At 36.9% G+C, this 27384-nt stretch overlaps 1 protein-coding gene across 2 annotated transcripts in view; it reads right to left on the bottom strand.

The window, feature by feature from the left end:
* Window positions 1-680: 680 nt before the first annotated feature.
* The window catches only part of SEMA3E (semaphorin 3E), a 132651-nt gene continuing 105947 nt past the window's right edge, over window positions 681-27384 (bottom strand). For both annotated transcript variants that reach the window (XM_040063043.1, XM_040063042.1), the window contains exons 9-18: window positions 26889-27003; window positions 26479-26548; window positions 24951-25095; window positions 20080-20302; window positions 17342-17433; window positions 16130-16171; window positions 12813-12979; window positions 7075-7142; window positions 5454-5593; window positions 681-3911 (exon numbers count right to left, since the gene is read on the bottom strand). In XM_040063043.1, coding sequence (XP_039918977.1) covers window positions 3459-3911; window positions 5454-5593; window positions 7075-7142; window positions 12813-12979; window positions 16130-16171; window positions 17342-17433; window positions 20080-20302; window positions 24951-25095; window positions 26479-26548; window positions 26889-27003 — 1515 coding nt within the window. In that variant the 3' untranslated portion in view covers window positions 681-3458. The remainder of the gene's footprint in view (window positions 3912-5453; window positions 5594-7074; window positions 7143-12812; window positions 12980-16129; window positions 16172-17341; window positions 17434-20079; window positions 20303-24950; window positions 25096-26478; window positions 26549-26888; window positions 27004-27384) is intronic.

Raw genomic sequence — 27384 nt, 5'->3', positions numbered from 1 at the left:
AACACCTCTTCAAGTCCAGTTGTAACTTGTGCTATTCAGGTACCTGAATAATTCCCCTTCAGGGTAATTATTTTTCTCAACTGCCTAGAGAATGAGATCTGTTTCATGCTACAGAACAGCAGTGTATATCCTAAAAGCCTATTTTGAGGTATACAAGCCAGGAATTGCACATCAGGTCAACACTCTGCTGCCCGGATGTCCCAAGAGAATCTGAGAGCACAGTACTTTGTACAAGGTGACAGAAATCTCACTGACAGCAAAAGAACAAGAGCAAAGCAAAGGAAGTGTTAATCCAAGTGCCCTGGATTTTCCTTCATCACAAAATAGGGTAAAGTGCAAAGCTTTATCCAAATTGCAGCTTCTCGGTGAATTTCCATCAGTTAGCATTTTCTGGGCTTAAGTGACCATTTTCCACTTTCAAAATACATTCATGCATCAGATAAACTACATCTACTCATTACCCTGTGCCACATTTCCCATTTGTCAACCCTATACATACATCTTTCTGTCCTTATCTGTGGTCTCTGCTCATAAAATACTTGGTGAAGGACATCTGTAATTAACAATGTGTGACTTGTGAGCTGCAGATAATCATGCTGTCTGGGGAAAAGAAACTATAAGAAATAATGCAGATTATTTCAGCCAAATATAGTTCTCAATTATATTTATATTTTGACCACTTCATGCACATACAAAATACATCAAACTCATAATGATAAGAAGCAGATAATGGCCCCCAAATATACAAAGCATTTTAAATAACATTGTGGTAAATGCACATTTGTGCATACCCTTCCAAAATACACTGTCACTCTTTCTCTTCTTCCATAGATGTCAGAGCACTCTTTGAACAAGACCTTGTAGTTCTGAATTCTCATAGACATTGCAACCATGAAAGGAGCAAGACGTAAGCTAAAAATTTATGTTTTAAAAGACAAATAAAGAGGTAATGCAATTCTCCACATGAAAATACTAAAGGGATGGGTAGCTAAAAAATATACACTCTCATATTAAATCAAGAATTCCAATTTCCATATAACATGACTTCCACCTGAAATCTCAGAGAATGGGACACAAAATTATATTTGTTCCATGAGGCTGAGATGCTGTAATTCCTTTCTAACAGTTCATTAATGATGCATTTAGCACTAGGTACTTGCAAATTAATAAAGAAGTTAAAAATAACTCTCATTGTTCTTTAAAAGAAGGGGACTCACTAGTTCATCAGAAAAGGGTTTTAAAAGTTTTTTACCAAAGTTATCAGTGAGGTTCGTATCAGGGATTAAGGTTAGATCAGGGATGCTTGTTCTATGTGTGTTCTCTGTCACAGCTCTCAGTGCTGGTGCTTTCCATACAGCTGTGAACAAATAGGAGATCCTAAATGCAACTAAGTTCCATCAAACTGTCCCAGAAACATGAGTTTATCCAGTCTCCTCTCTCAGACCAAAGCTAGCAACTGCATGAATTCATGCAAGGATCTGCAGGGTGTCTGGCGCCATGTCTTAGAGAGATACTGTAGCTAAAGGAAGGACAAACCCTCAGATATACTGATTCCCTTGACAGGCTGATGAATATTCATCTGCTCCTATACCCACACCAGGTGAAACCCCGTTTTCCTCACACTGGTTGCTGACAGTGTGCCATGTGCTCCTTCCAAACACCGGGTCAGTCCCTGCTCCCAGAGGAGCACAGCAAAGCTCACTGGTCCTGCTGGCAGCTGTGAGCTCCTCTCACAAACAGCCTGTTTGGAAAACACTGAGTTAGCACTGGTTGCTGCATTTGGTAACACAGCAAACCACAAACCTCTTACCCAGGCTGTTAATTCCCATTCTTCCCAGACTGGCAGTTGAAGCTCAACATGAAACCCCTTGTAGGTGATGAATCCCATGTATATTTTCTTCATGGCATAAAAATTTGGATCAGCTTGGCTATTTCCTCTATTGGCATAATGTTCTTATTTTAGGAGTTAACTCATTTGTGACTCATTTGTGTTTACATTTAACTTGTATTTATGCTTAGCTTGTGTTTAACTTCCCTTTCTTATTTTAAAATTTCAATTAAAAAAAATACCAAATCCAATTAATATTGTAATATTAAATTCCTCAGGTATTGAAATGCTAGATTTTATGCATTTTTTTTGGATCTGGTTTCTTAAAGCAAACTTTTTAAAAAGAAATATACATATACATATATATGTGTATATATATATACATATCTGTATACTTTTTTTTTTTTTTTTTAAGTCAGTCTTTAAAGACCTAGATTATAAGCAACTTAGTTCATTTGATCTCCTTTCCTGGTATCACTCACAAGAGGGGCAAAGCAGCCCTTTCAAATAGAGATCACACATCAGAAAAAGGTTTATGTGGACCAGATCCTGAAACTGTATAAACACAGCTGCATAGCACTGGTTTTGTTTTTAATCTGCATCCTAACTTTTTATGACTGCATTTTACCCCAAAAGCACATTAACATAAAGCATCACTTATTTAAAATGCTGCCTTTGCAATATAAATTACTTCCAACAATGCCTTCTAAATTCGTGGCTTTAGCACATGGAGACTAAAAGTGTCTGCTGAGAGCAAACCAGCTGGGGATCTCGGTAATACTTCTTTGCTTACACTTTTTTTGCAGATGTCTTCAGAAAAGTGATTTAAATATCGGGTTTCTCTGTCTTTTGCCACAAGAGGGCGATCCCTTAATTCGTGTCACCACTAAGGCAACGTACAGACACAAGATGGACTCGTTTTCTATCTAAACCATTATTTCAGCTTCTTATAGAGATAAATGGATGAATTTCATTCTGTCTGTGTTCTCAGCATGCATGTGGCTTACGTGATGTTACTAGTCAATATTATTTAGCTGTGGGAGCACACTGTGCTTCATAAATGGCTGATACTGAAAGAAAATGTGGGAAGTAAATAGAAAATCCCTTCATTATCGCTAGAAGTAGCCGTACATTGTATTAACACAACACATTGTTCTCAGGGAAAAACTCAGACAGGTCACAATCAAAAGAAATAAGATCTTAAGATGTGCTGCTTTCAGAAGCATGAGAAATTTGTGAAACAAAGAAAAGATATGCATTATATTTTTCATCCACTTGTGAATGTTCAGCTTTTTGAATTTGTTAAATATGCCATCATGTGCAACAATATACAGCGCAAGCACGATCCACACAGGAAACTGATTCAAGCACTCAAAATCTGAAGATTGTCATGTCCTCCCTAATGCAAAACTCTGATTGCATTTACTTGGTTAGAACCAGGTAATTGGGAAGATTTTGTTTAAAATGCTTCTAAACAGTCATCATGAGCGTACAATATAACTTACCATAGCATTTCTGTTTTCAGTCCCAATATTTTACATGTATAAAGCTGTAAAATTTACTCAAACCAAGACTGATTTCTCCCTCTTAAGTCCAGAGAAAATTTTGCTCAGAAACTGGATTTTGTCCATCAAGAATCAGCTATGTTCCTGGGCAACCGGTAATGCTCTGGCCTGATCCTTGCCTTCTTCTCCTGAGGGCTGGCATATTTCCACTTGGATGGAGACATTTTCAGCTTTTTTCTCTTCTTATCTGTACACCACACTTTTTCACAGTATTCTTCCACCCTCTGGAAGTTGCTGTAACCTATCAGTTGTAGAAATTCCTTATACCACGGCTTTGAAGCCTGAGGTATACTGCTCTGCATTGGGCATGGCATTTTGTGAGGGATCTCCTCCTCATAGTCTTTATTGAACATTTCATCTACACGTTCTTCCTCGACTATTTCCAGAGTGATTTTCCTGACAGTGTGAACAATGCTGTGTTCCACGGTCTGACAAAAATAAGTCCCTGCATCCAGTCGATGCAGCTTCAGGAATAAAAGGCCAAGGTCCATTTTTATTATTCTATCATCTGTCTTCACCTGAAAAAAACCCCATAAAATGCAGTTACAGAGCACAGGCCTTTGCTATTACATTAAAAAAACCCAATTATTTCTGAACTGTACTTTCATGACTGTAATATAAAATTTTGAGAGGAAGATTAGAGATCTACAATATTTTAATTCACAGTGTTTTGTAATAAAAAAAATATTTACTTGAAATAAAGAAGAGATTGAGTTGTAAATGGAGAGCAATCAAAAGAATCTGGGATGCATGGAAGAATATATAGTGGAGCAAAGAGATCTGTGTTTTAATTGTAGAGGGAAATAAGTTAGAAACATGCAAATAATCTATTGGATGGAAAACAAAAGGGTATTTGCCAGCTGACCTGTGATAAGGATCCCTGTGAATTCTTATACACTGGTATGCTTTTTGACAAGACATTCATAAAACTACTTGCATATCTAACTGCAAGACCACTGTGATCTTAAAGCCTCAGTTTTGAGTCTGCTGTTTGAGCTCCTCCTACAGCTCCTGAGGGCTACACTATTGACTACGAGACATTCACAGATGTTGGCAAGCAGGGAGCACTGAGCTGTCTGATCCAGCAGCAGGAGTGGCCAGGAAGATGGTATCCTCAGCTTTTCATTTAACAGAAAGGTGACGAATTTAACAGTAGTATTGAGTGATGAAGGGATCAGCAGCCCTGAAAAGAAGGACTTGGAGGTATGAGGGACCAGGAACTTGATGAGAGCTGGCCATGTCCACTCATAGAAAACCAACTGTACCCTGTACTGTATAACAAGAAGTATGGCCAACAAGGACCAAAGGAGATGATTCTCTCCCTCCACTCTGCTGTGGTAAGCCCCCACCTGGAGTTCTGCATCCAGCTCTGGGATCCTCAGCACAAGGCAGACATGGACCTGTTAGAGTGGGACTGGAGGAGGGTCTTCTCCTATGAAGAAAGAGAGAGCTGGGGCCTCCTCAGCCTAGAGGAGAGGAGGTTCCAGGAAGACCTTAGTTTGACCTTTTAGTTCTGAAAGGGGGCTTATAAAACAGACGGGAACTATTGACCAGGCCCTATAGTGACATATCTACACTAGTGATTGGTACATTGATGTGTATCAGAAACGTATTGAGGAATAAATACAATCGCACTTAATAAGCTCTTTCATAATGGTAAAACACATGTAAAAGAGGCAGAGAATACACCAGTGCTCATTTGCAAAGAATTCTGTAATAAACAGGTGAGGCAGCAAGAATGAATAGAAGTTAAGCTAGACTAATACTGGAAATAATACCTACACATTTCACCTCTGCAAAATCATATCAAGTAATGGATTTTCCTTTGTTTTGAGATCTTAGTTAGCTTCACTACATGTCTAACAACTACATTCAAGATGTTGAATGCAAATACCATGTGAAATTCTCAGGTCTATTAATTCAAGAGACCAGATGAACATAGTGATTTTCCCTGAAATCCACATACAACTCAGAAACTGGTGGCAGAAACTCAGTGAAGAAGTAATGCTCCTAACAAAAGGCTCTTTTATTGAAAAAAGTTAATCTGTAAGAATGTTTACCTCCTCCTTCTTAGTTTCATGTGCTCGCTGGACAAACCAGATTACTTTTGCTTGTAAGGTCCGAGGGGTGCACTCCAGAAGGGTGCTGTTATACTCTATTCCATAAACAAGACGCTCCTCAGTCTTCTCCAGAACTTCACCTGGAAGGGAAATAAATGTTTCAGAAATGTGTTACTGCAAGTACTTGTTACACTCCATGTTCAGGGTATATTTACTTTTAAGAGTAAAGCTTAATTCAGATCCAACCAAACAGTGACTGAAAAGAAATGTCTAATGAAGATCTGACCTGCTAAATGAATTTTCCCATCATCCCAGGCTTTCACAGTATCTGACCAAATTGTGCTGTGACTCACCTAAGATTATAAAGAAACAGATCTCAGCCCTTAACGCTGCTAATTGCTTGTGCCTGGTTCTTATGAACAGTAAATTTCATTTTCACTCCATGAAACAGGAGGATTCAAAACATGTTTAAATATAATTTTTAAAAAATCCATTTTTTAGGGATAATTACAGCAGATAACTGTTTGCAGAATGATACTATAAATACTCTAACCAATATTATACATATCCATGCTATACATGTGTAAACTGAATGTACAGTTTGGGCCCAAGGGTGCTAAAAAACCAAAGTGAATTAATTGAATCAAAATTTTATTCTGGTTTTCGATCCAACAAAACATCTGGAGGAGGATGAACTCGTTATTACACTGGACAAAACAAATTGCCTCATTAATGAAATCATCTTATTTCATAAGAGTGAGAAAGATCCTTGAGCCCAAATAGCTTTATATCCTCAAAAACCACACTGATTTATGTAATTTTGATTTCTCTGTTGTATTTCAAACTTGTGGAATAATTAGCACTTAATATTGAAACATACTTTTCCAAAACAAACAATATCCTCGAACAGACTTCAATTTTAATGAAGCTTTCTCTGATAAAATATATATATATACATCTATATATACATACATATATATATATACACACACATACATTAAAATAATGTTTCTCTAGATATTACTACAGAAGAACCTTTTATGATTGATTTTCTTCTTCTATAAATGTATTGTGTATTATCCTGCAAAATACAGAGGATTTCCAGGCAATTGTTTTCTTTCTGTTTTGCTGTTCCCAATACCCTTACTTTCCAAGGTTTAGATAACAGCATTAGACACAGTACTCTATCTTTTTTTTTAAGAGAAAACTTGATCATAAATACACATTTTTGTTCTGTCACGTCACTGTTCATGCTTGTGCTTAAATTAACTGTCCTGACAATCTCATACACATTTCTGGATGTAGCTCCATTTCTTATCCCTGCCTCATCTTTCTGCTTTCTTTCCTGTTGGAGGCCATTGGGATGCATTTTCCACATCTTAGTCTGAATGTCAGTGCTGCAGGACCACATGAACATTTTGGGATGCACCTGACCTGCCACTGAAACAGTCACTCTTAGACCTGGATGGCAGGGGCTCAGCCCCATGACTCTAGTAACATTATAGGAACATGCCAGTGAAAAACAGCAGGTGAAATCATGGTCTGGCTCATGCTCTTGGCAAACTCTGTGCTGGCTGTTCCAGGCCTTTACAAGCAATTTGTACGTGTGTGAATAGATTACCAATGAACTGCTGGCCAAAGCACTGCTGCGCTGCATTTCCGTGCCGAACATCTTGTCTGCGGAAACGCCTGGAGGGAAAAAAGTGGAACTATTTGAGAGAAAATGTTTAGCTTACATGTTGTTGGGTTCATGCTAAACTAGCATTCATTAAAAACTTAAGGAGTTAGACTGTGATTGATATCAATTTACCTTTTCTGTGAGAAGTACTCATTTATAAATCAGTATTTTGTCTCTACTCAACCTACTGGGAGTCATGTGTCTGAAAAAAGAAACACAATTGTCTGGAGAAGAGGCACAATTATGTGTCCATTTTATATATAACTATACTGATGTTATAAATACCGAAAGAAGATCCTTTGAACCAACCAGGTAACATTCAGTCATAGGGACCTTTAGCCTCCCTTTGAGTTCTTGCTCTCTCTCTCCAGAAATGAAGGAAATTTTCCTTTTTTAATTTAGAATATTTTTCCATGTGTGTGAATGGCACTTCTTTTATCTTTCATTCTCACATGGTTCTTGTTCTTTTTTTTTTTTTTTGAGAATCTCAATGTGTGGAGGAAATACTTTCTTTTATTTCACCTTTGTAAGAGACAGTCACTGAGCTCATTTTTCTCATTAGGGAAACAGACACATTCATGAATACCCATGCCTAGAAAGTGAACTGGTGGCAGAACCATGGTCAGAACCTGTGATCCCATTTTTTTGACTGGGAAATAATGCAAGTGCTTTTGAAAGAAAAATCATCCTGACTTTTGAGGTTTGAGGTTTTTAGTGCATAAAAAGAAAAAAGAAAAGAAAAGAAAAGAAAAACAACAACAACAACAACAACAACAACAACAACAAAGAAAAAAAAGAAAAAAATCTCATGAATATATGGTGCATTCCCAGAAGAATTGTGCTTTCACATAGCATTTTTTTTTACTTTGACTGTCTCGATAAATGAAATTAAGATTGTTTACTTGGTAAATAAAAGAGCCTATTGGAATGCTGTATCTTACTAGATTAGTGTGTCCAACAACCTCAAATTTAGTTTTTCTAAGGATATCTTTCCTATATTTGCATAAAGAGCAATTCTACACAGCTTTGCCAATGCCACACGTAACAGATGAACTAAAGAAATATGCAGTGCATCAAATCTTACAAAGTAGATATGTGTACAGCATAAATTATGTTAGAAACAAAGAAAGCCAAAGAGTTCTGTTTTTCTTTGCATTTACTAGTGAAATAGGGTTATTTTCCAGTTGTATGTGAACCCAAAATACAAATTTTTGTCACAAATAAAATTTACTGAAATAATTTAGATTAACAACATCTAAAGGTCTTGTCCATGGATATTACTCATTTCAATTTTAACCTGGTTGTAAACAGTCATTATTTTCTGAGTCTTGTCACCCATATGAACTCTTAATCCAGTGTTTTTGGTGGACCATGATCATAGCTGTAACCTCCACTGATATTCAGAGAAGAACCAGAGTTTTTCCATTTTGTTTCAGGGGAATCTGGAAATACAGTGGAGACTGCATTGGGTTTTTAGGGAGAAATGTTAACAATGCTTGCATCCTATTAAATAAAAACAGAGATTTTGAGGTAGGAACTGGGACGTATTCTGCCCTGGGTGTTGTCATTGCAATGTGTAGTGTCAGTGCTGATAAATGCTGTCACCAGCTTTGCAAGTCTATATATGTAGATTACTCAGAAGAGACATTCTTCTGCACAAATATGCATAAACGCTATAGGATACATATTAACCTTTTAAAAAACCAAACAAGACAGTCCTGCTGCTGTCAGGTCCAACCACCCTATCTGGCAGGAACAGGACAGGTAGCAGGCATGTTCTATTTATTCATCAGTTCCTAAAGATCACTGTAAAGCTAGAAAAATCCTAGTTCTGCAAGACAGGGTTATTTCTCCAGTTGTCAGAATCATTAAAGAAAAAGAAAGGCTTGTTCGATGGAATTTTACTGTTGCGACTGTGAAGACGGGAGGATACAATTATTTGTGCCTTCACTTGCTATTTTCTCAACTAGAGGGGAAAAAATGGAGAGAGGTGCTGAAAGAGAGGGAGATGCTGGGACATAAACTCATTTTCCAAATACTGACATAAGCGTGGTATTATTTTTTTTTTTTTCTTAGAAATTATTTTACTCAGAATTCCATGAATAATAGAGTATCAGACAATCCCTCAGATAAATTATTGTAAGGAACAATTTTCAGTGATTAATAAACATACTGAATGTAGGGAAGTATCTTTTTCAATCTATAATTTCTATTAATTAAAATCCATTAATTTAGATTTCAGCCCGTAACTCTGTGCTTTCAGGAACTTAGAAAAATGATCTGCAAGAAAGCAATACAGTCATCATCATCATCTTTACTATCACCATAATTTTAATTTTTCTTTATTATTTCCCAGGAATGTATGAGGTAAAATCAAAAAGTCTTGGGAAGAAAAGACATAACTGTGCTTTGCATAAGTAAATCAGTAGACTGGGTGCTTGCTGGTGGAGTGGGTGAAGGAGAAAGAAGCCAGAGAGGGAGAGGAGGCAGGGGAGAGACTGTCAGGTTCTAAAAATTAGCTGAAGAATAACACTTGGCCTACCCAAGTTCAAAGACATTTTTAAATTACCTCAGACCTTTTTCAGCCTGGATGGTGAGCTGGTACAGAAAAGAATCTCACATGTAGAATTTGGTGCTTGTTTAGATAAAAATTGAACCTGCCTAATAAAGAACTAAAGCATTTAAATCTTGGACCTCTGCTTTCTTGAGTGCACTTTAAGAAATTTGAATGTAATAGAAATTCTTTCTGCCATCTGAGGCATTTGCAGTATTCAGGAGCCTTACACCTGTAATTACTATGGAATTGATGTGTGCTGTGCTGCATCAAGATACGGGAGTTTGGACTCAGTTTTTATTTTTTCCTTAATTAAATCCTACATTTAATTAGTTATCCAGGATATACATGTGCAAGGAATTATAGACTTTCACAATTTAAAATATTAGTACCAGATGCCAAGCATAGGGTTTTTGTATTTATGCTTCACTTCTCTCTAAATCCATTACATGCCTTAATTTACAGATTTCTATTTAATGTTTCGCTAAACACTTGTTTTACCTTGAAGGCATCAGGATCTAAAGCAGACAACATTTGGATCAAAGTGAGGAGAACACATTGTACATCCCTGCCCCAATTCAACTCTTCACCAGTAGGACTGGAATTAAAAAGAAGGCTCTGAGCAGAGCCCTTACCCACTAGCAGCACTGCTCCTACAAATCAAAAGTCCACCTGAATGTACAGCATGAAGGCCACATTTGAGCAGAAACAGATGGTATTAAGGCCAGCTCAAGTGTGCTGCAATGTAAGGCACAACTCTATGACTCCAATGAAGGGACAGACCAGGAACAGGATAAACAAATGCTCCCCAATGCTCCTTGCACTCACATTACTTGTATTACAATGTACAGCTTGAGCAGAAATCTGGAGACAAAACCAGACTAGGAAACGAATGCTCTGGGATGTGGCATTAATTCTGTCTGCATTCAACCAAGCCATGGCAGGGTTATCAACCAGTCAGGGTTATCAACTAGTTTGCCACTCGGTGGCAAACCTCCACACTGTCTGCTGGGACCTGCCTTTTCCCATATTACTCTTCACAGGGAACCTGACGATAAGCAACCTAAAACAACTTTCCTAGTCCACATGTCCCTAGTACCCCTCCCTACCTCTCCATGTACCACAGTTAGTGTAAGGTCTTAAATTTGAAATGCTCTGAGCTTCAGCTGTGACCTAAAGTGAACAAAGCAAATGCCATTCATGCCTCTCAACACTGTTAGTCTTGCTAGCTGTTCCCCAAACTCTGATATGGAAAACAAGTTTTGCAGACTTCAAGAGCATTCAATGGAGTGCAAATCCCTTCTCCACTGCGACAGTGCTTATCTTAAGAGAAGGACTGAGATAGCAGCAGTATTTTTCTCTTTTAGAGGCTGACCTGCTGAATGTTGGGGAGGTAAGGCAGAGGAAAGTGCCTGGGGTACTGCCCATATCACTCCACCCTGGATAAATGTTTTCAGGGAACTTAAAAGCTGCTACTCTGGAAATTGTCTTATGTGAGAAACATGTACAACAGAGTCCAGGCCTCAGTGAGTTTCTCTCATCTTTTCTTAGACAGCAAGTAGCCTGCGCAACATAAATGGTAATACTGCTATCAGGATAAAAGGCTGCTTGGAAATTTTTAACCCCCTTCCTTCCTTCTCAAATGACTTCTATATCATTAGATGAGTAACCCATACATTTTATCATTATGATAATCCAATTTCTGCTTATACTGTAGGACATTAATCTCCGGGGCCCACTATATAGCTGCTCATCTTTTTTAATCCAGGGCCTGAAAATTTTAACCAGACTCATCTCGCTCCGAGCAGTCAACCAGAGCCCACTTCTTCCATTCAGGTCTATTCACAAAAGGCACAAGAAAACTATTCAGTTCTGCTTGTAAAAGCTGTGTAGGTCATCCTGCTTGGTTTAACCCATGCCTTAGTGCAGTAAATCCAAGAGAGTCTTAATTATGCTGAGTCACAGACTGTGCTTCTTATTTGTACTTGTAAATGTGCCTTATCCAAAAAGTGACGTTACTAAAGGTAGCATGACTGTGTTAATTATCTTTTATAAAAAATTATGGGAATGTCTGTTGTGCCTGACAATGGTCAGCCTGCATTTGCGTGCAGCCAGGTTCATGGGAAGATAAAATATGCCAGATGAAAAAAAAATACAAAGCCCCATATTCCTGATTTTCCTTAAGAAATAAAAATTGATTTGGGATACCATGACTTGGTTTGGCCTTAACCATCTCCACCTGTTTTCAAAACTCTCTCTGGAATTATTCAGTTCATTCTTATAGTCCTTGTAGGTCTAATACAAATAAGCATATATTTTTAAAATCAGTAATTGCAAAAAAAAGACACAGAAATTATTTGAATTTTGCAATACCAAAATTTTGCTAATTCAGATAAGAAATTTCTCTGTCTAGGTGGCAAAGCTGACTAATTTTTGTGAAAAAATCTGGATTAAAACATGGATATTCTAGATACTTGATCTGTGTAGCTGAATTGCAGCATCAGTGTTTGAGAAGGAAGTGAGGACAACAGGTCCCAGGGAAATGACTGAATGAAAGAGTGAAGCTCAAGACCAGTGAATAAGTGAAGGGTGATACAGAGAAAGAGTCTCCACAAGGAGGAATTAAAACATCCAAATCATGTTTGTGCCTTGAACTGACCTCTAGAGTAACTTGCCTTGCAACCCACAGCAGAAAACCTAAACCAAACCTTAGCTTTTGCAGAAACTCTGGTTTCATTTTGGCTGGTGAAGGTATACTAGCACAGATTTTTTTGCTTTATTTTAGAAATTCTATTGTATATGTTATTGCAGTGTGATATACTTGCTATATAATACTATCAAACTAGGTCCCTGATGTTGCAAAGATTTGAAAAGATGTTTAAGGAAATTAAGGTTTACAGTGTAATGCAAATAATTACGAAGTGAAAACTCCTCCTGGTACTGCGGTTTATGCCACCCTGTGAGTTTGGTTCCTTGCAATCCCCTAAGGTTATACTGAGAAGTTAGCAGCTGACATCTCACAGCTTGGCCGCCTCTGAGGGGTGATACCAAGTACTCTGTGCTGCAGCAGAAACCGTTGATGTAGGTATTTTGCGAAAAGGCTATCAGGAGAAGCAGGAGCTCTCACCTCTTTGCCTGCACGCCCGTGGGGTAGTACCGGGAGCAGGAGATGCCGTCCCAGGCGCAGTAGGGATCCCGGGCCAGGCAGCAGTCGGCGCAGGCCGTGCCGTACATGTCGCACTGGTGGAACTTCACCTGAGCTATGACTGACTCGGATCCCACGTAGAGCTGTTGCTGCAAAAAATACACCAGACAGGATTGCTACAATGTCCACTAAAACTTCTCTTCCCAACGCAGCTATTGAAATTGTTAGATTAGTCGTTGCTTGCTGGCTGTGCATCCGGCCTGTGACCTGAGGGAGGCAGAGTTACTCTGTAGGAAAATGTCTGATTACAGAGTAAACTCTCCTACTGAGGACAGAGAAACAGAAAGAAGGTAAAATGAACAAGTTTATTTTGGCATTTCCTCGCTTCTGAAGTTTCAGCTTTGTGTTTGAATAGGCAAGGGTTTACACTTCTTTTTCTTCATCAAGATGTTTTCCAATGCCTCCCTCTTTACACTTGTCTGTCACCTAACTGATCTGCAAAAAAAACCCCCCAACTTGACGTGAATGACTTTAAACAAAGAAGTTCAAATATGTAAGGATTACAAGCAAACTCAGTGTTAAAATGGGATTTTTCAAGTAAATTTAGCTCTTGATATGACTACTTAGAATATGGTCACATATTTACATGTACAGTAGTGCTATGATTTGTATAATCCCTCAGTGCACAGGAGATAGATAGATAGATAGATAGATAGATAGATAGATAGATAGATAGATAGGTATTTAATTGTTTTCCTGTTGCTGTGCAGTCTTTCCTTCCAAATTACCTGGTCACTATCTTCTTCATTAGTATTTATTTGCAGGGTTTGGTTGGGGATTATTTCAGCATTAGAGTTGATTGTTTGAATCTTTTGGTTCACATAGATGTCCTTTTCAAATCAAATGACAGAAAATCAAATTAATTCTTCAGATGCTAGCACAATAGATTCAGAAGGGAATAGCTGGAACTGAAAGAAATTTGAGAAAAAGTCTTGCTGCTGATGAATGTAAAATTTCTGAATACAGATATGCGTTGTGCACTGCAGTAGAAACTGCTTACGCACAGCTCACGTCCACAATTTTACCAGTCAGGAAAAGGATGCCTCAGTTGTGCTACTCATCCTAATGCCCAAACAGTCCATAATTTCTCCTCTTCCACTGAGCTGTCAAAATCTGGTATTTTAAAATTACTTAAAGTTGGAAAATACTGACACCTCATGTAGTCTATCACAAAATATTAATTTTAATCCAGACAGCCTGTTCTTGCTCCTTATTCTGCCTCTTATATCTCTTTCGATCACAGAAATTTAACTTTCAGAGATGCCAGAGGAATAGATTAGGAGAGGCTAGTGACAGCAATGCTTGAAGAATTTTTCTGGTGAGATAAACCAGATGATTATAGCAGGAACTCAGTCTGCCAACTGAAATGAAGAGAAAACCTAGGATACTTTTTTGAGGGGAAGTCTTTGTCTGCAAGTGCTGCAGTGTGATTGTCCCAGAAGACACAAGCAACACTTTCAATGAGACATACGAGATGAGATTTTTTCTTTTATCTTTTATCAGGGGTAAAAACATTTTAAGTCTTGGTAAATCACAGGAGAGAAAGCAAGCATCTTATATCTAGCCAGCTGAACATCAAAGAACATTCTTTCCCAGTCTCTTCAGATAAAAAGCTCAGCCCTGACATGTGATATTTTATTGTCCCATGACTTGGTGAAGACTGGTCAGTGTTATAAGGATATAGAAACATAAGTAGCAAGGAGGTATCCACAGGCTCAGTAACTCCAAGTTCAAAAGAGATCAGCGAAAATGCTTCAGGTACAAAACTTTTTCACATATGCTCAACTGAGTCATATTCCTGCTGATTTTAAAGACAAAATTACTTGGTGCCAACTGTCCCTAACATATATTCCAACATTTAATTTTCCTCAGTGCCAGAAAACTGTATCCTATTTCAAGAATAAGTTTATCTACATTCAACAATCTGATCTTGTTTTTTTAATCTGATATTACTTTGCCATCAATGTTTAAGAATCTTCATACACACAGTAGGAACTCACTTCCCACAGTAAAAGATCTCTATGACTCTTTTGTTCTCTCTGTCTTCTCTCTGATCTCTTGAAAAATTAAAGCTACTTTTAATTCTCACAAGAAGTTCTGTCTTCAACTACTAGGTTGCTCTGGCGGTTTTTTACAGTTATCTCCAGATTTTCCAGGCATGCCTTGAATTAGTAGAGTTAGCATCACCTCTTGGGAGTTAAAAATAATGAAAGAATGCTACTTCAAATTTTATGATATCTCCTTTTTACTCTTCCAACACAACCCTTTAACCATGACAATTCATTGGCAGTTAAAGGTAAGACAAACATCTGAAAAGACACCAAGTCTTTCTCTAAATAATCACTTAGGTACAGTGTTAGACAATCTAGTCTCCAGAGCTGCTTTCACAGTCTGTGGGAAAAGATTGAGGCAGGAAATAATTCAAAATACTTAGACCCAAATCCTCCTCTGAATTACCATCACAGAACTTTGACTTTCTGCATTACCTACAGGAAGAATGCAAGTTGATTAGATATCAAGACTCAAGTAACTCTTTGGGGCACAGTCACACCTCCTAATAATGCAGTTTTCATTCTTTATTACTCGTGTTTCACTGTAGTTATGTGCACCTACAGTGCACCGGATGTCTAACATCACTGTTGGACATGTTTAACATTAAGATATAACTGTACTCGGATGTTTATAATGGCTCCATGCTGAGATGATATGATGATATGATATGGATGAGAATCTGCCCACAAGAGTAATAAATTTGGTGTTTACATCAGCAGAAACTTTCAGAAACTTGAAAAGAACTCAGATCCAAACAGCCCTACAGGGCAACTGAGTATGTGGGAGAGCCAGCAAAGTTCTTTTTGCACTGATATCCCCGTGGGGTTAAGTCTGTCTGCATTTATCAACAAAGAACTTTTCTGTGAATTGCCATATCCACCAAGCTAATCCCTACTGTGATTAGTAGGACAATAACTTATTAAACAGATTGTTTTTTACTTGCTTTGATATGCATGGTATTGTGAACTAAGGATATTTAACACTAGAACTGAAAAACATAAATATATTATAAAGGAACAGAGCATATAATCATAAGTTTATATTACAGAATGATTACATGTATCCAACCAGATCTCATTATACATTATGTACTTGTGCCTATCTGTCCATGCATCTAGCTCTGTGCAGTTAAAAATTCATTACATTTGAGTCACAATGGTCATATTTCAAATTTGTAAATTACTTACCCTTTTTGAAGAGATTTCCATAGAAATAATAGGAATTGGCATCTAAAAAAAAAATAGGAAGTATTTGTTTGTTTAGAAAAAAGTAATATTTTTTTGATATGAAAATAAATCAGGTAAAATAGTATTGGTATTTACTTATTACATTCCACTTTGCTAGATACTTTGACTTTCTTTAGGAAAGATGTGAGGAAATTGTTACTTTCAGAAGCAGTGCTTTAAAACAGTTTATTAGGAAACAAGAAGCCAACACTTAATTCAGGATTATCAGAGCAACAAGAACACTACAATTTCCCTGTCAAACATGACATTAGCTCTTGCCACTGCTGAATGTCTTTTGTCCTGCTTGAGAGTGATAAGTGGAGTGTTCTTTATAACAAAACATTCATTGAAGATAAGACAAAAATAGCAGGAATTCCTTCTTTTACCATTGTCCTCTCTGCCCTCTGCTCAGATTTCTTGGAGAAATACACAGCCCCTCATTGTTCTATTGAAAACTAGCTTTATCAAGAAGGGCAAATTCTGTGATTTTTCCCCAGGCACAAAGTCAATACTTACACTGCCTAAATTCAGGTACCAGATTTAAATATCTAACTTCTGATATTAGATTTTCCTTATGATTTGGAGCAGGTTACTCTCCTGCTTTATTTGGCTAACATGATATGATGAGAATACTCACTGGGAGAATTTCATTATGTTACCTTTGTCACGCACCAAGCACTGAGCTTTAGTCATAGGTTATTCTTTAGGAGAATGGAATTCTGCCTCACTAAGACCCATGTTTGCCCACTGGAGAGACAGGTTAATTGATTCACTCTTTCTGAGTGGACTTTTTCTGGCTAGATCTCATTTAAGTTTCCAAGACTGTAGTAGGCACATTTTCATGTGTGCAGTCATACTTTGTCAATTACTTAATACGAATGAGGGAAAATTAAACAAAATGCAATAAATTTCTAATTAAAAGTCTCACTACAATGTCCAGGCACATAAATAGAAAGGCAGTAGCTGTGATTTGCTTCAACATGCTTTGGTACTTGGGACATTAGAAAAAAATCATTTATAAATTAAGGTTTCCTGTCATAAAATTGCTAGATAATTAGGAAATTTCTTGCACACAAGTATTATATATTTGACTATTCTCAGATTTTTTTTGACATTTTAATTCTGCAGAAAATTCAAGATTTGTGTATATACTTTGTATACAATACAGTTTACCTTGAATACTTGCAGCTCTTCAAGAATCACTTCTTCCATTGATTCTGTTTCTTGATTGTAAATTGTTATGACTTTCAGCACAATACCATTATCTAGACAAAAATTTAAGACAAAACAAAAGTAAAAGTTATGATTGGTTGAAACATTATATGGCCTTCAAATACCTGAACTGACTTCTTCAAATTGATAATGGATTGAAATTTATAAATATGAAAAGTCAGTTGCATTGTGCTGTCATTAATGAGGATTCTTACTCTTTGAAAAAGAAATATTATGACGATTTGTCCCTGGACAATAGGAGTCAGCTTAGGCATCTGTAAGATACATAATTAACTGTATTTTTCAAACATTGGGTCATAACCCATAGTGAATAGCAAAAGGATCACTGAAGGCAAGCATATTTCAGAAAAAGAAATGGGAGTAGGTGGAAGCCTGGTGAATTGAGGCAAGCAAGGGTAAAGTAGCTTTAATTATAGGATCTGACTGTTTACACTAGATAGGAAATTACTAATATCCTTAATTGCTGACAGCAGCTCCATTCGCCCAGGCAAAAGTACAAAAAACCTTCTGGGCATTGTGCACAATTCTTACCCTTCTCTAAGGAAACACTGAACTGCTTTTGAGCTGAAAATGTTAGTTAAAGGGACATGAATCAAGATGTAAGGTGGACGTTCAAAAAGACTAAGGCACATTGGACTTAGACTTATCAACCTCTCTGTCTCTGCAACTCTGCAGGAAAATAAAACACACAACTTCTGGTCTTCCACCACTTTTGTTTTGCCTTGCCAGATATTTATAGAAAAGCCTTGCTCTCCTTAATCTGAAAATCTGTCATCAACAATGGCAAATATCACTTCCTTTTCTCTGTTGCTTTCAGTCACCTTTGATTTACAGAGGACATATTAAGCAGGGAAGCACTGGGGAAAATGTTCAGCAAAAGATCAAAGGGGGAAACAGAGAGAGGAACCATTAAACTGGGGTCATACACCATTTTTCAAAGAGAATATGTAATCAAAGGCAACCATTTTGTAGCAGTACAGTGAAAAGAATTTGTATTGTGAGCTCTGATTTTCATAAATCCTTCTTCAAATCCAGTTGACAGACATGTGAAAGCTCTGATGTTCACTTTGCCTTTGATGAACCTTTCTAACCTGCACTGCTACCCTAAGGAAACTTGCTCAGCTGTAAGACGATGCTTACTTATGTTGCACAGCAGGTGTTGGACTGGGATTAAAAAATATATATCAACCCTTTCTAACATTATATTGCCTAAAGAAGCAGTGAGTTTTCTGATGAGAGCTTTGCTAAAGTAGTGATGGCAGGTTTCATTTCAGAGTTTCTAAAACCCAAATTCTTTTGCTGGAATTTTGTGTCACCTGAGATCAGACAGCTTGAGAACTCTAGGCAGCTGTTGGGTGCCAATCCAGCACAGCTCTGAAGTACAAGCTTAAGCCCCTTTGGATTTGACTTTGCTGAGCAACAGACTTGTGTAAAGAATATTTGATGCAGTCTCAATAAGAAATTCAAGGAGAAAATATGAAGGCTGTAGGACCACTGTAAAATCTGCTGTACAAAAGTGACACATGATACAATGTTTTACAGACCACGGTTAAGACCATTACCAAGACCATACCGAGGTCGTTTAAAACCTTAGAAAACAGCACTAATATAAACAGGACTTTGTTATTCTGTGAACATGCTTTTTCTGAATGTTCTCAACACTGAAATGTACTTATCAGAGTTATTTCATTAGTAAAAAATAATTCACTGGAACTGCTTTCCTAGACAAAATGGTCAAAATGATTTGTGATACCGCTCCTGTTGTTAAATTGATTAAATATGAATGTAAGAATCCTTGGTTTTTTTCCAGATAGATTAGATGTGACATAAGTCTTGTGTAGTTCCAGCCTTTCCTCTTGTTTTCTTTTCTATTTTTTCAAATACCATTAGGGTATTTATATTTTCTCTGCCTTCTTAGTCCTAGTGTAGGTTCTATTTTGTCTTTATACTGTATGGGTCTCTTTATTCTGTTTGTTAGGAAGATGCTTAAAATTTTTTGTTTAACAACCTCTCTATATTTTAATAAAATGGCACAGAAGAAAGACAAGAAAACTTTGCAGGAAACTTCTAACAGTGGTTTTTTTTTTTTTTTTTTTTTTCCTTTGGCATTTCTTTCTTCCTTCCTTGATCTGTGTTGTAACCCAAATCGGGAAGCTGGCACGATTTCTTTAATGGTATCAGCTAGACTTGATGTCTCCAGAACTGGGGAAAAGAAACTGTGGAATAAAGCCAATAACTTGAACAGATATTTTTGGAAATCATATCACCTTTGCTTCTCTCAGGGCTCCAAGTCTCAGCTCAGACACACAACAGTGTTCTGAAGTTTAAAAAATAAGACTGGTTGTTCTGCAATTTTTTTAATGTTCTTTTCTGAAAAGAAAAGAAATTAAAATGGAATCCTATACTTGTTTCTCTTGCTAGTCTTCAAATGTTTCCCTGCCATTACTTTCATATATAATGTTAGCATCACAGTGAAGCACATGTCTAGAATGACTAACATTCTCTGTAAGGTGAAGATTGGCATGGACATGAAAAGTTGCTTAAAAGAAATGTTGTATTGATTTGCTTCATCCTGGAGAAAAAAAAAAAATTAAAACAAAACCAAAAGAACCCCACCCAAACAAAACAACTTACTAAATAGTAAATGTAAAAATAATTTATTGCCTTTCTTTATTTACCTGTGCCAATGAACAAAACATCGTATTGCCCGTCTTCAGCTTCCACTCTGTCCACTGCTATCTGTTTAAGGTTGTACTTTCCATCTGTTTTAACTAGTATTGGTCTCTTATGAACAGGCCTGATGGGCTGATACATCAATGGATGACTCCTGGCAAAATGGACAGCTTCATCAGGATAGTCTTTTGTGGTAGTGTACAGCCCACCATTCACCTTGCTGGCACACTGCAAAAGCATAGAACACAGATTATCCTGAAGGTTTGCCCAAGAAATTTTCAGAAGAGGGTCTTGTTTTCAAGAATAAAGACAAGTCTTCAGAAAACCAAGCACAGAAGACCACAGCGGGAATTAGGACAGTGAACTCTGTACTTTCCGCATCTGTGGATTATTAATCATGAGAAGAAAGGAAATGCTGAACAGTGCCTTGGCATTGTCATGTTTAGAAAGAAGGAGTTCACCCCTCTTTGTCATACTAAGACAGAACGAAGAGTAACACCTAGATTTTGACAAAAGCCACAGTGCTTATGTCTTCCCCAAATTCCTATGGATGATGCAATCAAAATGGCCATGGACAGAATAAGAAGAAAGGGCTTTTCTATCCCAGTAGAGAAACAGCCATGCAGAGTTAGCAGAACACTAATGCTTGAAATCAACCTCTAGATTTATTATTTTTTTATTGCAAAATGTATTACCATAAGAAACTAAGCACACTTAAAAATGATGCCATCAGCAACAGTAATTCTTGATTTCAGGCATTCTAACAGTATGATGTTTGATTCTAATTCCTACTCTCAATGACAGTATTATATATCACAGTTTAGCTTCATATACCAATGTTTGCACTGATCAATCTACCAGTTTGCAAAGCAAATAAACTTTATGTCAATGACTGATTAAAAGAGGCTTACTCCTTCAGTCAAATGGGCAATTAGAGATAATTTAATGCATTAAAGAGAGAAGTTAATTTTAGGATGCTTTGTGAACGAGATAGTGTTTCCCAACTGAACACAGATCCCACATTTCCAATTTGCTTCATGATGTCTAATTGAAACCATTTATGATCAAGCTGGAAGTATCTCAGTGATCATTTACTTTCTCCAAAAATTCATACAACAGTGTGGTTTTAAGAAGCATTTCAAGAAAAGCCACAGTAGCAGCCTTTCTCTATTTAAATTGGATTTTTCAATCATTAAAATGAAATAAAATACTCCTTATGTTTACTGGAAACAGTAATTTTAAACTTGTGGTTGGCTGTAATTGACAATAACAAACTCCTGCACTTGTCAAGCAGGGCAATATTTGTTTCCACTTTTTGGGTTTAGCTACAGGAATGTATTTGTTCAGTGTTGACTTAAAAGTAATTGTCTAATCAACCTAGTGATGGAATTTTACCAGCTGTTTGCAATAAGACAGAGCTGGAGCATGAAGACAGGCTAAGCCTGTGCTTCCCATGCACTGCACAGCGTATCAAGTGAATAGGCATTTCCAGGTTCCCTTTGCAAAGTTCTAGTCATGGAGAGATTTAATAAAAATAATCATTTACAGGCTTTTCATTTTAATTAAATAAAATCAAGTAGTTTAGAAATGAAATAGTAGATGCAGCTGTCTCTGAAGTCTATCAACACCACTTTTGATGTACCTGAAGCCATTTCCAGAAGCAACACAGACTAAATCAACTAAGAAAAACAGCAGAGATTATGGCAGAGGATTGTGGAGTCTGTCAGAACCTGTGTGACCCTTAACAGTGGCTTTCTGTGTATTTAGTTTTAAGCTCTCATTCCTCGTAGACTTATTCTTTACTCATTCAATACCCAAGATCAATGAGTACTGACTCTCAGAGATGCCCATTAGTAGGTTATTTTCTGCCTCTTGTCACTGTCACTCCTGTAATAGGAAAGGTAGTGGGATTTATTTTACCAACATGGTGCAGATTGTAGTGTGAAGCCTAACACTTGGCTACACACTTTCTCTTCATGCTACTGGATAAACATTGAGAAGACCTCTAAACTGTGCCTTAAATGAGTAGCCAAAAATTAATCAATTAATGATTAAGCTAATGGAGGTTAGCTGGCAGAGCCATCTATTTCAGTCTCTGATGTGCACTGCAATATATGAAGAAAACCACAATTGTATCAGCACCAAGGAGAGACCTGATCCTCAGCTAATTTTTCCCGGATATTGGGAAATTACTTGCACTCCTCTGCTCCTTTTTCTGTTCCTATGCCCTGCTTTTTTGGGGAGGTGACACTCTAGTCTGACCCAAGCACAGCCAAGGAAAAGAGGCATTGAAAGCAAGTGGAACTCAGGGCAGCCTTCCTATAAATCATTGTCAACCCTGATGAAGTGCTGGCTCTGTGTTCTCTTCTTCTTGCCAAAGAGACACCATTTAATCCTCAGTGCTAGGAGATATCAATGTAATAACTGCAGGCATTAATACTGAATTCATGCCTGTGTTTCATGCTAGTCCAAAAAACATATGTGAGGTGTTCTACTGCCTGGAAAAAAATGAATACCACTTAAAGAACTTGGATCATATAATCTTTGCAAAATATACAGCTATTCTGCAATCCATGCATAGTACAGTCTCATTTTTTGGTAAAACTGCAAACCCCATATATTTGCTATGCAAAATATCAAATAGGAAACCAATAACTCCTTTGAATTCAACATTTTTTCCTAAAATGTGATCATTTATCTACCTGTTTTTCTATCCTGACTCAATATTAACTACTTCAATTGATGTCAAACATACAAAAAATATTTGATATTGATGTCAGCCCTACTCAAGAGGTAGCTCATTGTCCAAGATGGTCAAATCATACTCATAATGTTTAAATCCTAGATAATCTTCTTTTTGGAGTATCTGCTTCTAAATTTTGGCTTTTATCTCTAACGCCAAGAGAAGTAGAGAAAAATATTCATTTTAAATGATCAATTTAAAATGAGAAAGGGCATGCATTTGAAATCATTCTACAGGAAGAAAGGCCTCACTGGAATGGAGCAGACAAGCTAATAGACCTTTTTACCTCTCATTCAGGAGATTTGGTGATAAATAATTGTATGCAATGCATATTTTTGGAAATAATTGTTTTTAGTATAAATAGGGAATATTGATTCAATTAGCAAAGGGAAAACAGTGCTGAAAGGAATTTCCAGCAACTATTTATTCCACCTTTAAAAGTGAGCCCCTTGCCTGAGAGGAGATTAAGAGGTGAAGTGGGAAAACTGGGGGGGATTTAGGCAAACAGCTGTTAGAAATGTCTTTGCTCAGGGTTAGAAATCTGCCCGAAGCTGGCAGGACAAGAAGTGTAAACAAAAGCGGCTTTTCAGCACACTACAATTGCCGTGGGTGGGTGTGTAGTTGTAATCCCAAAACGTACAGGGCAAAATGGAAATTCTGGATGCTGTGCTTCTCTGAGGTAAGCTGGCGATGCCTGCCTCCTCCTGGAGGCTGTGGCTGTGCCTGCTGTGTGAGATGGTGACAGGCCCTGCAATGCACAGGACACCTTCGACCTGCACCAACAGGTGCCCTCCTCATCTCTGGAGTGGGGATGTGAGTGCCTGGCACAGAAACTGCAGAAACACCTAAAAAGACACTGATACAGGAAAATGGCTTGAGGTGAAGATGACTTGTGATATCCTTGAGAAAACAACATAGGAATTCCTTGTAGAAGTTAATTACATATTTCTTAAGTCATAAGTTTGTGACAGAAATCCAAGTACTTAACAGGAACAACTCTGTATATGACAGCACCTCTATGGCTGCTGAATGCTTGCTAAAGTAATTTCCATTTAATTTCATTTTCAAAGTATGCCTTGTTCCTTTCCTTCAGTTAATAGCCATTGGACAAAAATATTTATAAAGAAACTTTATGTGTGAAAATTAACAAAAAAAGTATGAGTGATTTTTTGGAGGCTGATTTTTTACAGTGTTGTTTTAATATTTTTATATTCTTTGTAAAGGATACAGAACAAGAATGATGATAAGCTCAGGAACCTGATTGAAGGGTAGAAAATATCACTGTGATGTCTGAAAGGAGATCAGTGAACTGCAAGGGTGCCGGACCATTGCTTCCAGAAAGAAGCAGTCTTGAGCAAAGGATTTTAAATGATGGAGAATTTGCTCCTTATCTACAAATGCATTTTTTCTGATTAGTTACTTTTATTGAAATATGTCTCATTTCTAACGTGCTCATTGATCTAAATTACAGATGTATTTAAATTTGATCCTTTTGGAAAATGAGGTGGAAAAAAGGAATGAAAACCACCTGACATTGAAATAGTGAAATAATAGTTTGGTTTTAGTTGGGTTTTTTGTTGTTGTTGGTTTTGTTTTGTTTTGTTTTGTTTGTGTTGGTTTTTTTTGTTTGTTTGGGGTTTTTGTGTGTTTTGTTTGTTTGTTTTGTTTTGTTTTGTTTTCCTTTCTTTTTTCCTTTAACACACGTGAAATGTTCTGGTTTTAGCACACTAAAGAAAGAAAAAGAGGTTCCTTCACAGTTAGTGCATTTAATGTTTATGAATGAAACTGAATGCATCTGACCCACCTTCTAGATCTGTCTCTTTTCATCCTTGTAGCCTGGGGTCCTAATCTTGGGACCTCAGGATCTTCACACAATGTTGGTAAAGTCATGTCCCAACAGGAAATTTGGAAAAATCTCCTATACTTACTCCCACTATTTTCCTTTGGAAAATGCAGGGTTTTAGTACTTGATTAAACCTATTTCTGAGCCATTCCACACTTTTCCAGGAATAGCTGTAGTATGTAGATATTCAAAGAAGTATACTCTGAACGGCGAAGTCAAGATTTTGTACATTGCTTTTTTCCCCCAAAATCATTTACATAGCAAAGCAGTGGAAAATGGACTGTACTTACTGAACCAGGTCTAGGATAAGGTACTTTTCTTTCATAGAGAGCCCAGTGGTATTCAGGTCCTTCTTTATGAGCATATGGTCCATTGAAAGATGCTCGGACACTTGCCATGTGGTAAACACATATAGCATATCCTCTAAATATATTGCTATGGAGTAAAATTTAAAGACATTATTGAAGTAATATGTCACATTCTGTCCAGATAATACTGGCATCATTATGAAATTAAAACCAAGTCACATTTCAACAGCATTCAGGGAGAAAACACTACTTATTCTTTCCTATATGCTTTTCTTCTAAGTACTGCATCCAATGTTCTTTAAAAGTCTTTAATGTGTTTATATTCATAACATTTTTCCAAGGAAGCTCTGTGTTGTTATGCCAAAAATTGATGCTGGTGTACACAAACTCTAAATTACTTGTTTAGAAACATAGAGAAAGCAAAACAGGCTGAACTCAGGTCCTGTATGTCTTTGATTAGTGACTTAAACAGTTGACCATTTTTCTTCTTTAACGTTTTTCCTACTGCTTTTTTGCTTGGAAAGATGGGAACCAACCAATGCTGACTAAAATAAATAGTCCTAAATTGACCCCTTTTGTATTAAGTGGGAATGTTGGTTGGTATTATTATTTAGATCAGATCACTTTATGTAGAACAATCAAGATAGAAGTTTCTATTTATTTTTATTAAAAAAAAAAAAAAAAAAAAAAATTGTTGTTGTTGTTGTTGTTCCAGAAGAACAATTGTTTTTATTTTTTGGGTTTTTTTTCGAAAGAAGCATCAGTGCTCTCTACAAAAAAATTATTTCTGAAGACTGCAGAAGGTGATCCAGAAAATTTAAATTGATTGGTGCCCAACTTTCTCTATTGGCATTGAGAGTCAGTAGAAAATGACAGGTGTCTGCAACCCTACAGGAGCAGATTAGCCTATTGTTATTTAAAACAACAACAAAAACAACAAAAGAAAAAAAAAAAATCAGAAAAACAGGATAACGTGACAAAAGCATAAGTGCTCTTTCCCATCAGTTACATCCTAAACTAACAGTCGGATTTCCAAGCTGGGAGTACTGTGTGCTTGCACCTGAGCTAGGCTGCAGTAGAAAAGGAAAAGGAGTCCACCAGCAACATTGCAGCTGTTGCTTTAAGCTTCACTAAGAAGTTAGTAGGAATTTAAGCTGTTATCTACTTAACCTTGAATTACAGTGGAGCTCTTAAAGGAAGACAGGTGGCTCTGAGATGCTGCTCTTATAAGCATGCAGAAGTGCATATACTTTGACATAGGAAATTGTCACGCTGAGAAACATTTAATTAATATGTGATTCAGATATACTGAATCACAGAATGAGACTTCAAGCCCCTGAGTGTTATAGAGAATTTTTTTACATTAACAAGGAAGCCTGCTGTGAATAGAACTGAGATTAAACTGTTTACTATGCATTTGCTAAGGGATATGTATCATCCAGCTTCTATCTCTTTAATAGACTGTTCAAACATTCCTTTATGGCAGCTATTATTTCTTCTATTTGTTTACCTTGTCGTGTTGAAGAGGCCAAATATCACTGGATTTTTGTTATCACGAGTTTGCAGCAAAAACACATCCTCTGTAAAATTTAAATGCAATGTTATTGTTAAAAACCTACTTTTCTCAACCTGTCGAAAGAAAATTCATTGATTCTTAAAAGCATAATCCTCTTTTATTAATTTATTCAATTTAATTTTATGCAGATTTAAAAAAACATCTTTAAAAACAAAGCAGTACATAAATGGGTAATTAGTGATAGTGAACTCCATATGAGTAGAACTTAATATATGTTGGAAACAAGGCTAACCACCATTCCTTGATAATGAAGACAAGTACAATATTTGACAGTAAGATGTGTTATCATGAAGGCATACGTTTTCTTCCATGGTTTCAAGTTTGTTGTTGTATAGGATATTTACCTAATTCATCAAAATGTGTATCAATTCCATTTTTCCCAGGCACAGAACAAACCAGTCTGGTTTTGAGGAATGTGGTCCATTTATTGACGAGCATTCGCTGGCCTCCCATGTCATTCTGTGTAGAGAGAAACAAATGCCAATAGTAATATGAATGAGTAAGTCTAGAAGCACAAACATCCCTGATGAATTATAACTTGCTCATTATATCTTCTAATGTCAAAAGCATCCATTTACAAACCACATGGCTCTTACTAGAATTATTTCTCTGGAGTCAGTTTTCCAGTAGGATTTCACTGATCAAATCCAGGTCTCATTAAGATCTGTGGTTTCATATGAATTTTTTAATTCTGTACCACATCCCTGGATAGTTTTAGCTATACAGTTGCTGTAGAGCTTTTTTTTATTGCTCATTTTTGCCAACTAGATATACTGAGTACATTACTGAAGTTTAACTTTGTTTTAAGAGCTCAGTGCAGGGTTAGTTCAATGTATCTGG

This window comes from Hirundo rustica, chromosome 4 (assembly GCF_015227805.2).
Source record: "Hirundo rustica isolate bHirRus1 chromosome 4, bHirRus1.pri.v3, whole genome shotgun sequence".
In the NCBI taxonomy this organism is placed as follows: domain Eukaryota; kingdom Metazoa; phylum Chordata; class Aves; order Passeriformes; family Hirundinidae; genus Hirundo; species Hirundo rustica.
The sequence above is the reverse complement of the archived record's forward strand: the minus strand, read 5'-3'. Positions and strand labels throughout refer to the sequence as shown.